The sequence below is a fragment of the Clarias gariepinus genome, chromosome 14 (assembly GCF_024256425.1).
Source record: "Clarias gariepinus isolate MV-2021 ecotype Netherlands chromosome 14, CGAR_prim_01v2, whole genome shotgun sequence".
NCBI classification, from domain to species: Eukaryota; Metazoa; Chordata; class Actinopteri; order Siluriformes; family Clariidae; genus Clarias; species Clarias gariepinus.
In genome coordinates, this window is record NC_071113.1 from 15,849,383 (window position 1) to 15,862,738 (window position 13,356).

The 13,356-nt window shown below is 35.6% G+C and overlaps 2 protein-coding genes across 3 annotated transcripts; one reads left to right on the forward strand and one right to left on the reverse strand.

Annotated features, from left to right (window-relative positions):
• Positions 1–293: 293 nt before the first annotated feature.
• On the reverse strand, positions 294–5,736 carry cbx1b (chromobox homolog 1b (HP1 beta homolog Drosophila)). Its single transcript, XM_053512045.1, has 6 exons — positions 5,385–5,736; positions 2,675–2,747; positions 2,386–2,560; positions 2,084–2,243; positions 1,859–1,953; positions 294–1,710 (listed from the first exon to the last, which is right to left on the reverse strand). The coding sequence occupies exons 2-6, from the start codon at positions 2,724–2,726 to the stop codon at positions 1,566–1,568; spliced, it is 627 nt and encodes a 208-aa protein (XP_053368020.1). The 5' UTR covers positions 2,727–2,747; positions 5,385–5,736; the 3' UTR covers positions 294–1,565.
• Positions 5,737–5,810: 74 nt separating this feature from the next.
• Positions 5,811–13,319, forward strand: phkg2 (phosphorylase kinase, gamma 2 (testis)). Of its 2 annotated transcripts, none has more exons than XM_053512040.1 (10): positions 5,811–5,960; positions 7,290–7,405; positions 9,022–9,197; positions 9,296–9,350; positions 9,889–9,954; positions 10,039–10,202; positions 10,305–10,395; positions 10,591–10,744; positions 11,944–12,069; positions 12,369–13,318. In XM_053512040.1, the coding sequence occupies exons 2-10, from the start codon at positions 7,311–7,313 to the stop codon at positions 12,612–12,614; spliced, it is 1,173 nt and encodes a 390-aa protein (XP_053368015.1). In that variant the 5' UTR covers positions 5,811–5,960; positions 7,290–7,310; the 3' UTR covers positions 12,615–13,318. The 2 variants fall into 2 exon arrangements, with proteins under 2 accessions (XP_053368015.1, XP_053368016.1); XM_053512041.1 differs by having other exon boundaries at positions 5,830–5,960; positions 7,302–7,405; positions 12,369–13,319.
• Positions 13,320–13,356: the final 37 nt, after the last annotated feature.

A 13,356-nucleotide genomic window follows, 5' to 3' on the forward strand; every position in this document is an offset into this window, starting at 1 on the left:
GTTTTGAACACAGCATGTATTCATTTACGAGAGGAAAAATAAGCACAGGTGTAGGAATTGCTGTGATGTGAAAGCCATAGAGGATTTTACACAATCAATTCCCTCTTAAGCAAATACTTAAGCTTAAACAAATTATTTAATTAAGAAAGTTAGGGCTCCGTCCTACAGAAATAAGGTTAGGAAGTTGAAAAAATAAGCAGCCACCTTGACCTGTACTACAGATTGAAGATTGTATAATACTTAATCATACATGTGAACCAATTCTACAGACAGACAAATAAAACATTAACAACTACATCAATCCTACTTTTATTGAACTGAAAAGAATGATTTAGTGTAAAAGTAAAAAACACATGATTCTGAGAACATAAGGTCATGTAAACGGAACTCATGAACATGGACACTACACTAGATTTACAATATGGTAACCAACCATGTGTATGAAAGGTCATGAAAGTCACTGTCAGCAGTTTGGGGGCATCTAGCTTTTCAATTTGTTAAAAAAAAATTATTTATTTTTCAATTGAACATGAATGTAGCAGGGTGAAAATAAAGACTGAATTTTAAGGACATTTTCACATTTAACTCTTTCTGTGCATATATTAAAATCAGTTAAGCCATGATGCTTTTTTTAAAAACTATTTCTTAGCAGCTGTAAGCTGCACATACTTTCTTCATAAGAAGTTGGCGATGCTCTGCTTTGCTTCTTGCAGGACTTCCCAGAGGTGTGTGAACCTGTATGGACACCTCGCTTAAACTTTTCATTCATGCTTCTCGAGCTCAGATCAAGTCTCTGAACGCCAGGTGACTGGTGAGAGAATTTTTTTTAAACATTCTACTTTCTCTCCAAATATCTTCTGCACAGCTTTGTGCTATGTTGAGGGTTGTTTAAAAAGCCGAGATGTCCCCAAACAATTCATAAGGAGTGTATTTGTGCAGTGTTGTTGACATGTTCAATAGTAGCACCTACAGTAATAGCCAGAACAGTGATTTGTGTTTGCTGGTAAGAGTGAATTTCAATAAAAACTTTTCAGTACTATTATATGGGACTCTTGGTCAATTCTCAAACCACTGTACATGTACTTCTCCGAGGGCATTTTGAAGAATTATTAACTTGGCTTGCTTTTTGGAGAATGCATAAAATGTAATCTATCTTTATAATCTCATTTAAGGCAGCAATATGTTTAAGTCAGTCCAATAACCAGGAAATACAGGAAAATACATATATTAATGAAAGCCTTTTGGAAACTGGTAAGAAATGGCCAGCACTGTAATCAACACAGGCTCTGGAACAAAAGGTTGGAAAAGAAGCTGCCCAGCTGCTATCTATATTCATGATCAAAAAAAATTAAACAAAAAAGTAGTAGTCTACTGAATACATTTAGCTACAGTAGCAGTGCTATGACTGAAATGTCCCAGAGCCTATGTAAAATACATGCCCTTGTTTAATTGCCTGAGGTGCTGCGAGTTTCAGTGGTGTTTCGCAAAATCATATAAACCGTTTGCTGCCTTTTACTTCAGATGATGAAAACTTTAAATATTCCTGGTAGCTCCCAATAGTTTGCTTAGTTTTTCTCATCCTTCTTCTCCTCTTCATCAGTGGGGTAAGAATGCCAGGTAAGGCGCTCCTCATAGAAAGAAATGACGACTTGTGGACACTTCACATTAGCCTCCTTGGCTGGAACAAGATCTGCCTCGTCAGAGTTCTTCCTGTGAAGGAAAATAAAACACGTTTTACCAGTCACTTCCCTTGAGATGACTAGATTTCGAAGTGATACTGAACAGGAACTGGATGATGTAACTAATCCAGGACCTGAGTTGAGGGAGTTTTAAACCAGGCATCCAGCTCCATACACACCATTTCATGAGGAACATAAGTTCTCCGCTTGAATCTGTAGCACCAATGATCCTCTCAGGATCCAACCCACGAGCAAAGCCTCTGAGTTTCTCTGGCTAAATTAAAGGAATGGTAATTAAGACATGGTTTTTCCGATGAAGTTGAGTTAGGCTCTGAGTATACAAAATTTCAAAATATGCTTCTTACCCAAGTTAAGTAACTTTCTTTTTTCTACAAAATCCTTACCTCATCCTTGCGTTTTTTAGGCTGACTCTCCTTTCCATCACCATCTGCATCAGCGCGCCGCTTGCCACCTGATTCATTAGCACCTCTCTGGGACTGCAGATATTCTGCGATGAGATCTGGGCAATCTAAATTTTCTTCAGGCTCCCATGTGTTGTCTTCACTAAAAAAGTAGACAGTTTACATTAAATTAGCCTTTCAAACTACTACAACTGTATCAAATTGAATGCCCTTCCAAGCAAATGGGAAAAATTACATTGCTTACTAAAAATCACTCCGCCCTGCATTACTGTATGTATACCCACTCTGAAAAGCCTTTCCACTTGAGGAGATACTCTATTTTTCCCTTTACGATACGGCGATCCAGGACTTTCTCCACAACATACTCCTCTTCCTCTTCCTCTACCACTTCTTCCACTTTCTTTTTATTTAGTTTCTTTCCACCGGTTGGCTGCTTGCTTTCAGTTTGAACAGGTGGTGCTGTCAGCAGAAGAAGGACAGAATGAGAATGTCTCCTGCCACAGTTTAGACTGAGATTTTAAATAAATATAAAATGCAACTTGTTTCAGTACAAAGTAAAATTAAATGCAAAACCTTCTGTCGCTGTAGCAGGAGCATCGACTGGCGTCTCTGGCGTTTGGCTCATGTTCTCAGCAAATCTTAACACCTGGAAATACAGAGGAATAGAAATGAAACAGGTGTGCACAATATGTCCTGGTTGGTGCAGATACTCTTGTCGTATTCAGCTAATTGGATCATTACTAGGTCCTTTAATTGAACGAGATGTGTTGAGATTAATCTGTGCAGTGGTGAAGCCTTTCAGTGCCTGAAAATAATTATCTTAATCATGGCCAAGTCAATTACTGCAGTACTAATGTAACATTGGCTGATGTTCAAGGCAGAAGTCGATTTTTACGTTTATATACTGTAAATTCAGCTTTACACTGTATATCCATTGAAGTGAAATGCTTTATAGCAAGATCCAGAGCTGTGTTGACAAACAGCAACAAGGCAAGGAAGTCAAAGCCATAGTAATGCACAAAAATATGAGAAGCGTTAAAGCCAAACTAGTACTTTTTTTATTAGGATTTTTCTTGTAAAGGAATGCTGATTCTGGTGAATGAAAACTGATCAACATTACAGGTGACTAAAACAGCCACAGTAAAACATTTGAATGGTGCAAATAATTTTAAGAAGGCCAGCCGAAGTTGCTCAGAGCCCGCTGAAGTCATACCTGTGATCATTCAGCAAGTGCAACGCCTGATCCTTGAAAATTGACAGATAACTCGTCGCTAACTCGTGGAAGAGGTCCTGACCTCACACCAAGCCATTGCCATTTATTTGGACAATTAAAGGAATTCCTCTGGGGCAGCGTTTCTGATCTGATATTTTTTTGGTCTTATTATTACATTATTGTTTTTTACACACCTTTTTTCCTGTTAGTTATTGTTGTAATTGCACGACCATGATAGACAACATCGCAGAAACAGACAAACTTTTTATTATAAATGCTTATAATTATAGCATATAAGCATTATAATTCTGGGCAGGAGATATTGATTAATTTCCTATAACGGTAGCTCTGAAAACAGTGCTAACCATAATCTATTTAGAAATTCATTTATGATCTTGTTCTAACACTGTGTCTCACAGTAACATTAGCTGATTAAACTCAGTAAAAACTCATTCACATTGACTCATATGGTAGTCCTGTATGGGTTCCTCAATTTTAAATGTAACTATACATTATATTTACAACTTTCATCATGTTATAGAAGTGATAGCTCAAAAGAACTGCACTGATTTGCAGATACAAAAAAGTAAAAAATACACAAGCAACATGTTCCTTACAGCACAACAGAGCCTTTTTTTCCCTTTTAATTTGTCACCTTTCTCTGTCATTTTACCTAGGTTTATAGAGTTGCATGATGGCACGCAGGAAGCATTCTCAGCTTTGGTGCAAAGGCACAAGTGCAACTATGTAAAAGCTGCTAAAATGAAGAAATCTCTTTATCTTATCTCAATATATTTTACATGCAATTTTGTGTTAACTTTTACTTACACTTCTACAAACAATTCTTGTTTCAGGATACATCCAGATTTCATTTACAACTTTTTGTGGACTCCCATATTTTGGAATAAATTGTAAAATAGAGGCTCGTTTAATTTTTTTTTCCCAATTAGAGGAGGTGCAAAAATCTGCCACGCAAATGTATTGTAGACAAACACTGTTGTTGTTTAATCAGTATTATTTATGCATTTATTCTCCTGCTTCATCCAGTTCAGGGGCACTCTTAGCCTAACCTGGGAACACACTGTAACACCTGGGAATAGACTGTAATTGAGATGCCAGTGCACACATGCATGAGTGCACACAACAGCAATAAGAAAAAGCAGACATGCAGCAAAATGTATTATTGTGTAATGAAATCTTTTATTTTAACAGTTTGTTACTAGCGTCTACACAAAACCCAGCAAAAATATTATTATCTGTTATTGACTAAATACTTATTCAGAATTACAGTATGTGTGAACACTTTTCTCTTTGAAATCTTAAAAAGATCATGCACAACTGTAATATTTATCTTGTGGAGATCTGCACTAAAGATGCAGCTGTTTATTTTTGAACCACTTTAACCCCACCTGATGAGGGAGCTGATGAGAAAAATTTGTCAATCAGGTGGTGATGGTTCCAATTCAAATTTTGATTAGGCTCCAGCTTTGCTTCTAGTGATGCAATTGCGTGCATGATTCAGTCACAAATCAATGCTAGAATTTCGGCTCCACTTACGGATTTAACAATAAGGAAATACTGGGAGATGAGGCTGGACAAAAATATTGAAAGTTCTGGTGTTAACATTTATTTATCATGCACATCTGGAGCATCGCCAAAATTAGGTTTTAAGACATTTAAGAAGCGATGTGTTTGAGATGAATAAGAGAAAGAAAAAAAAAATAGTGAACTGTATGGCTGTGATGATCATTGCACGGTCGCGTTAGAAATAAAATGGACGAGAGAATAAAACGGCTGCAGGCGACGCGGTTACTTTTCCTCTCTGGAATTTAAAGCATCCCCCGCCATGTTGATTTTCTAACAGACTATAACGTTTCAGAAATCTCGGTCTGAATCCATTGTGTGTTTTCCTCCTGCTGCTGATAATTACGCCGTGCAGATTACAGTCCCTGCCTGGCTGCAGGAGAGATGCAGCACGTCGCGTTCAGCCGGACGCTTAGCGCTATTAACAACCACATCAGAAGGAGGAGGCGGAAAAAAAAAACCAAACAACACATAGAAAACACTTACTTGCAGCTGCCTCGCCCCGAAAAAAAGATGCCTCCGTGGCGCGTATAAATATTAAAGAGATTTGAGTTCAATTCTTAGCTGTGATTAAGGGTAAATGTTCAGATGTGCTGAATGCTGCTTTTTTTCAGGGTTACAATAGGGATCAGTTACAATAACAACATGGTAGGCAGGCTGCCTCAGCCTCAGCGCAGGCGTCCTGCACTCCCTCTTTCACTCACAAAATAGCGTATTATTCTGCACTTATATGACCACCATACCAAGGAAGACTTATGTAAACTTTTAACCCCCCAAAAATCGTCCATTTTGTTGTTATTATTTTGTCACAGAATAAACATGCGTTACTTTTTCCTGCTCCGGTGGCATGGTGGCAGTAATGAGCTGCAGCGTCTCTATGGTGAATAACAGAAGAAACTCATGTAGTTCCGTGCTAATTGTTTATTCCGTTAGCTGGCTAATGACAGCTTAAGGGCAATCCTAGTCGACCCGCAGTGTTTTAAACTCCTACATAGTCTACTTTTAATTGATATCTAAACATAGAGGTTCAGCTAATGACTTTTATTAGATAGGGAACTACACGTGAGTAGTGTTTTCTTGTTCTTTGCGAGCAGTTTTTGTAGCTTGCTACACTAAACATGCTAGCTGATAGGCTATACGTCTAGATAAATCTCCTTGCTGTTGTGGTAAATGCTTTGTTATTATAGCGTTACTTATTTATACTTAGGAGTATTGTTTTGTTATTGTTTAATGAATTAGTTTTTTTCCCCCCAGTGACTGCGAAACTTTTTGCACATACCTATTTAACTGTATTCTATTTAATCTCATAAATAATGTTTTGTAAAAAATTAGGGCAACTTTAAAAATATATATTTTTTTTTATGTGCACAGAATTATTTCTGGCTTTTTATGAGAGTCTTGATTCCTGTACATTCCACTGACCGTCCAAGTGACATTAATTACAGATCTGTTTTTTTTTCCACATAAAAGTACAATTATAGAAGAACCATACAGTGCTGTGTAAAAGTCGGCACCAGTTTATCTTTAGTACAAATGTTGTTATGTAGTATATGTTTATCATGTCTTCATTATTATGTACAAAATAACTTGTAATAAACAAAATAATTACTAAATAAATAATGTTACGAAAGAATGTTTGCATGCATGTAAAAGAAAGCAACATGTTACATGCCAGATCAATTTTCAGATTGAAACAAGAACATAATGTAAGCTTCTGGGTTATACATGAAAATAGAAAGGAGCAAGTGTGCCAACGTTGCCAGAAGAACTTATATTCTCCAGAACTCTCATTAAAACCTGTTTTACTTACAATAATGTGCAAAAGTAAATAAGAATAAATAAGCTGCCATAAGCAAAGATGCTTTTGAAAACATTTCTACATAAAAAAACTTCTATAAAGAGTAATAAAGTAAACACTGTCAGCCTTTGTTGTGAAAACTCTTTGCTTGAAAATAAACAGTAAATACGTATTTGTGTAGTTTTATAAGTAAAACAACTGGAGGTTTTATTTAGCACGCTGGAGAAAATGCTTGAGTTCTTATTGGTCACACTTGCTCCTTTCTATTTTTGTGCAACCCCAGAAGCCTGTGTTAGTTTCTTTGGTTCAATCTGAAACCTTGTCAAGTACTTTTTGTCATATTGATTTCTTAACAGGCACGAAACTTTTCTCCTGTAATGTTAAATTTTTTTAAGCTTGGAGATATTTATTTATTTTTACCTCATAATGCAGACATGGTAAACATGTATAACAAACTTTGTAAAAGTACTGTACTGTACTGACACAGTACTGTACATGAAGCACCTAATATGTTAAGGATGGTTCTTAATAAAAAAAAAAAAAGGTTCAAGCTAGAATAGTTAAAGGAGATAAGTAACTTTGCTGAATTTCAGTTGCTACCTCAGGTTGCAACAATGACTCGTGATCTGATGCCAGTAGAGGAACTGCCCCAATGGGTGGGAGCCAAAGAGTTCCATCAGAAGTACGAGCCCAAGGAGGTCATCGGCAGGTGGGTGTCTAAAAACTAAAGGTTTTAATAAACTGACATATGTTGATTTTATTCACAGGTCAAAAACAGTAGTAAGAGCATAGAATGTTAAATCTCATTACTCCAAAAATTTACAAATTGCAAGTATTGCATTGTAGGACATTTTGAAAGAATGTATCTGATAACACACTTCTTTTTTACAACAACTTTGCAAATATGTTATCAACACCAGTATAAGTAAGTCTCATGTTGCTAGCAATGTTTTAGCCATACCCTTTCTATCCAAAAGTATGTGGACATACAAAGTCATTGTATAAAATTATGAATTATACAAAATTATACATGTATAAAATTGTACATTGACTTCAAGTAAATTAATTAAATATATAAAATAACCTTAACTATTTTTTTATAATCTTTTTCTTCTTCTTTGTCTTTCGGCTGTTCCCTTTCAGGGGTCGCCACAGCGAATCATCTCATCTTATAAATCATGTCTTCTCTCACTGCATCCATAAATCCATCAAAACTTTTTTTTATAATAATTTATGTATTGTTGTATTTTGTGTGTGTGTGTGTATATGTATGTATGTATATATGTATATATATATATATATATATATATATATATATATATGCACACACACACACACACACACACACACACAGTGCATCTGAAAAAAAAAAATGATTATCGCGGAAGTTTGTTATAAAAATGTGCATGTCAGCAGACGGAAACACAAAGTGCTGTGTTTCCCGGTAGACAGTTACATTGACTATGGGCACCCCAAATCATCACAGACTGTGGGAAATTTAAACAGAACTTAAAGCAACTTGGATTTCGTGCCTCTTCTCTTTCTCCAGACACTGGGACCTTGATTTCCACACAAAAGGCAAAATTTAGTTTAATCTGAAAAGTGGACTTTGGACCACTGAAAATGGTCCAATTTTTTTTCCTTAGCCCAGGTGAGATACTTCTGATAATGTCTCTTGTTCAAGAGTGGCTTAATACTATGAATGCAACAGTTGTAGGCCATTTCCTGAAGACGTGGTGCCTCTTGATACATTGACTCCAGCCTCACACTAGTCCTTGTGAAGCCCTGCCAAGCTCTTCAGTCAGCTTTGCTTGACAATATTGTTAGGCCTGCGGTTATCTCGCTGCCTGTACACCTTTTCCTACCACATTTGTACATTGCAGTAAATTTTCCATGAATATGCTTTGATACAGCAAGTCCTTGAGGTTCTATGGCTTATCCTTACTGTGTCAGTGTTAGTCTTCTGAATAACTGTCAAGTCAGTGGTCTTCCCTACTGTTTGACTGTGGTTGCATGTACTAAACTAGACAGAAAGATACATGGTACAGTATTTATTAATATTTAGAGATACTGGATTTTTTATTTTCATGAGCTGTAGGGTGTAATCATCAAAATTAAAATAAAAGTATAAGGAAGTTGGTACTTCAGTAATAAAGGTACACTTCCAGAGTGTAGTCGGAATGCAATGAATATGCTGTTTCTGTTTCAATTAAAGGATTATCATGTTTCCATTGTTGTGTATGTTTAAAAAAAATTTTTTTTTAAGTTTTTGCTCTTTGTTCTTGTTGGTCTTGCTTAAATCTCATATCATGTATCTGCATGTAGGGGTGTAAGCAGCGTGGTGCGAAGGTGTGTAAACAAACACACAGGACAAGAATTTGCAGTAAAGATTATTGAGATCACAGCTGAGAAGATGACTCCTCAGCAGTTGGAGGAGGTAAAGAGTTCAACACTGAAAGAGATTCACGTTCTAAATGTGCTGAAAGGACACCCATCCATCAGTAAGTTTTAGATTTCTAGCTTTTGTTACATTTGTGTTATAGCTGACGATATACTGTTTAAAAAGATAAGACAAAACGATTTGTTTTTCTGTTCTTAGTCACACTTATTGATTCCTACGAGTCTGCGACCTTCATCTTTTTGGTATTTGACCTGTAAGTAGTACATTATATAACAACTTTGTCTGTTAATTTCCTAAGTCATGGAGCAACAGATTTAGTAGTTGTGGTGGCCTGGGAAACCCCTTCACATGTATTTTTTTGTACAATATATCTTTCTGATATTACAGGATTATTGAACTAAAATGTTCCTCTGTTGCATGTTGCATCTCAACCACAGGTAAAGTTATCGAATTTAAAACTCCAATCAACGACACCGCTTTCACACACTGTTTATTTATTTTTATTTTATATGTAATAAACAAAATTTAAATATGTCAGGAATTGTGAAATGTGTTCTTCATTCCTGCCTTTTTTTAAACCAATTTTGCAGCAGCCCTTATTTAAAAAGCAGTATTGTGTGAGGTTTTCCCAGAACACCACACATGTAAAATATGAATGCAAGAAAATATCAAGTAGTAATAGAAGCATGTAATTAGTTTGTAGTAATTGGCACATTCCAGTACCGATCAAGTAAAAGGGAAGTCATGTAATTACCACATATTCACTTTTTGTTCCTACTCCATCAACACAGCATGAGAAGAGGAGAGCTGTTTGACTACTTGACAGAAAAGGTTACTCTCAGCGAAAAAGAGACCAGGTGTGTAGTTACAGCCAGTATTGACAGTACTATATGGTATCTTATTATAGTGAATTTGCTGCAATGTATATGGTTCACATTTAGGAGCATGATGCGTGCTCTACTGGAGGCAGTCCAGTATCTACATTCCCTTCATATCGTACATCGAGACCTCAAGCCTGAAAACATCCTCCTCGATGACCAGGGTCACATTAAACTATCGGACTTTGGCTTTTCAGTACAGTTGGAACCTGGAGAAAAGCTAAGAGGTGGGATAATAGATATGTAAGCCATACCGTATCCATAGTATGGTCCTTTATTCCCCCATAAGCAAAACTATACACAGATCATTCTGTTTTGTTTTGAGTTAGAGCTGTGTGGCACTCCCGGATATCTTGCACCTGAGATTCTGAAATGTTCAATGGACGAAACACAAGACGGATATGGGAAAGAGGTTGACTTGTAAGTCTATATTTAGAATTTTTAAATGTTTCGCCACTTGACTGTCATACATCTAAAAATAGATAGAATTCAGTTTTATGTGTGGCAAGATTTTAACACAACCTTTTAGAAGAACTTCCTCTTCTGTTGGAACTGTCCTTTTTTTCCCCAAGTAGTAGTGGAAGACTCTGATTGCTAATGCCAGTCTTCTCTCAGGTGGGCTTGCGGTGTGATTTTGTTTACGTTACTTGCTGGATCTCCTCCCTTCTGGCACCGGAAACAGATGCTGATGCTACGAATGATCATGGAGGGTCGGTATCATTTTAGCTCTCCGGAGTGGGATGACAGGTCTGATACTGTCAAGGACCTGGTAGGAATTTTTATATAAAATGAGCAACATTTTTTGTTAAAACATAATTGCTAATAATATATATGCACTCGCTATCCACATTATAAAGAGATTAAAAAATCATACAAATATAGGTCAAGATTTGTTAACAAAAATGTGAGTGACTTGGCATGGTGGTTGGTACCAGATGAACTGGCTTGAGTATGTCAGAAACTGCTGATCTCTTGGGATTTTCTCACACAACACTCAACAGTTTTCACAGAACTGTGTTAATAGTATCAAGTGAACTACAGTTATGTAAATAGAAATGCTTAATGATAAAAGAGGACACTGTCCAAAGACACTGATCAAACCGCGTCAAGCTGACAGGAAGTTAATGGTAACTCAGTTTAACCACTCTTTACAGTGCTGGTAAGCAGAAAAAGCATCTCAGAATGCACAACACATTGAAACTTAAGGTGGATTATTTATAATAGCAGAATACCATTTTGGGCTCCACTCCTGTGGACATTCAAGGGCATGGATAAAAGTTGCCCTGAGTATCTGCTCTTTTGCCCTGTTTGGTTTGGCAAAAGTTTTATTTTTGCTTTTGAGGCTGCATTACAAGTAGACCATAATTGCTATAGTTAAAGCAAGTTAAATTAAAGTCAAACTTTTATTACTTTATGATTGGCATGCCATGCTAGTCAAAAAAACAACAACTCTGTGATGTCACATCATCTGACACTGGAGCAATGACTTTGACTGATGAGTTATGAGAGTTGCAATAAGGCTTTTGGTCTTGTTTAAATATTTAATTTTATAACCAATTGTCATGGTTGTATCATGGTCCCAGACAAATGTTAAGCTATCATCACAAGACCTAGTCTTAACTAACTAGTTAACATATGAGCAGCTATATCACAAGCTAAGATGAACATTATCTTCTTTCTGAAAGAAGGCTGGTGTTATCTGATGTTAACATCCTAATTAACTTTTTATAATTATACTATTGAACTTGTTAACTGATTGGATAACTATGTGAATAAGCAGGTTTTACACCTGAAGCAGGTTTACACCTGTTCTTAAAAACGTGGAAGATGAGTGCATTCAGTTCTTATGCTGTATTAAATATTTCATGGAGATTATAGTTTCTTTAACATTTAATCTCATTTAAAGTTGTATACCACTCTCTCACCCTATGTTTTTTTTTTTTTTTTTTTTTTTTTGTTTTTTTTTAGATCTCAAGACTTTTAGTGGTTGATCCCATAGTTCGTCTGACGGCTGAACAAGCATTAACTCATCCTTTCTTCCTTCAGTACCAAAAGGATGACGTACGACACTTCAGTCCCAGAAAGACCTTTAGGGTAGGTTTAGAATACACTTTTTAAAATAGATATTCACTTTTAAATATAATGAAAAGAATGGTTCCATTCTTAATAGGGATGTTAATCACACACACACACACACACACACACACACGTATGTGTGTATAATGTTTTGCAGCCTAATCCCCCCCCCCACAATAAAATGTCATTATAAGAAATTAATCACTAATTATTTGTGATTAACTAATTATTAACATGTATAACTATTGCTAAAGAAAAACGTGTAAAATTTGCAGCCCTTTTTCTTATATGTGCTGTCTTTTACTTCACCCCTCTAGGTGTTAATCTTGACAGTCTTGTCCTGTATTCGTATGTACTGTCGATACAACCGGGCCAGACCTCTGACACGAGAAATCCTAATGAGGGATCCTTACTCTTTACGAGCTGTGCGCAAACTCATTGACGGCTGTGCTTTCCGTATATACGGACACTGGGTCAAGAAAGGAGAACAACAGAACCGAGCTGCTCTTTTTCAGAACACCACTAAAATTGTTTTACTTGGTCTTGAGGAGCTTGAAAGCTAAATGTATTTTATTGATTTTTAACCTTTTCACTAGGAGTTAGAATAATAATATTTTTAAATTTCTATTAATACAATTCAGGGAACTTATATATTAATCCAGTCACGCACATGCATACACTCAAACCAAAATAGAATTATTTATTCTTGATTAATGACGGTACTTTTTTCATTGTTACATGTAAGTTATTAAGCTCAATTTCAGATTTTAAGCTATTGTCTTTTCTAGTATCTAATCTTAAACTTTATAAATGTTTATACATCATACATAAATTACTTCAGGTGTATTAGGTCTTTTTTAGTTGTGCTTATAATTGAATCATTTATGGAGAATAGTTTATAGTTTGATCAAGTGGAGCTAAAAAATTTGGAGAAACTAAATGCTCAAATATTATCAGTCACGATAACGCATTCCTGTTCACTTTGTGATTTTTTAATGATATTTGAGTCTTTTTCATTTAATAATCAAAAACCATGTTTTCATCACTGAGTACTGTATTAACGTAAGATTAGTCTTTAATTTGTCAAGATTGCTGTTCTATATTCATATATAATTTATCTGTTTTAATATTCTGAATTATTTAAATAAATCTTCACTTATTAGGTAAAAAACTGAAAAAGTGATTTGTTTAAAAATATTTAATTAAACTTCTTTTAACAAAAAGACAAAAAAATCATGACAATAAATTGACAGGCCTTATACATTTTTTTTTTTAATTCTATACTTTTGCAAATATTTGTGTTCT

What these genes read in the sequence shown, in the direction of transcription:
- cbx1b (XM_053512045.1), bottom strand. Translation starts at nt 2,726, where the DNA reads ATGAGCCAAACGCCAGAGACGCCAGTCGATGCTCCTGCTACAGCGACA. An exon ending in AAGTGGAAAGGCTTTTCAGA is followed by an intron (nt 2,244 to 2,385) that starts GTGGGTATACAT and finishes CTACTTTTTTAG; the next exon opens with TGAAGACAACACATGGGAGC. An exon ending in CTTATGTTCCTCATGAAATG is followed by an intron (nt 1,711 to 1,858) that starts GTGTGTATGGAG and finishes TTTCCTTCACAG; the next exon opens with GAAGAACTCTGACGAGGCAG.
- phkg2 (XM_053512040.1), top strand. Translation starts at nt 7,311, where the DNA reads ATGACTCGTGATCTGATGCCAGTAGAGGAACTGCCCCAATGGGTGGGA. An exon ending in GAAAGGACACCCATCCATCA is followed by an intron (nt 9,198 to 9,295) that starts GTAAGTTTTAGA and finishes TTCTGTTCTTAG; the next exon opens with TCACACTTATTGATTCCTAC. An exon ending in CTCAGCGAAAAAGAGACCAG is followed by an intron (nt 9,955 to 10,038) that starts GTGTGTAGTTAC and finishes GTTCACATTTAG; the next exon opens with GAGCATGATGCGTGCTCTAC.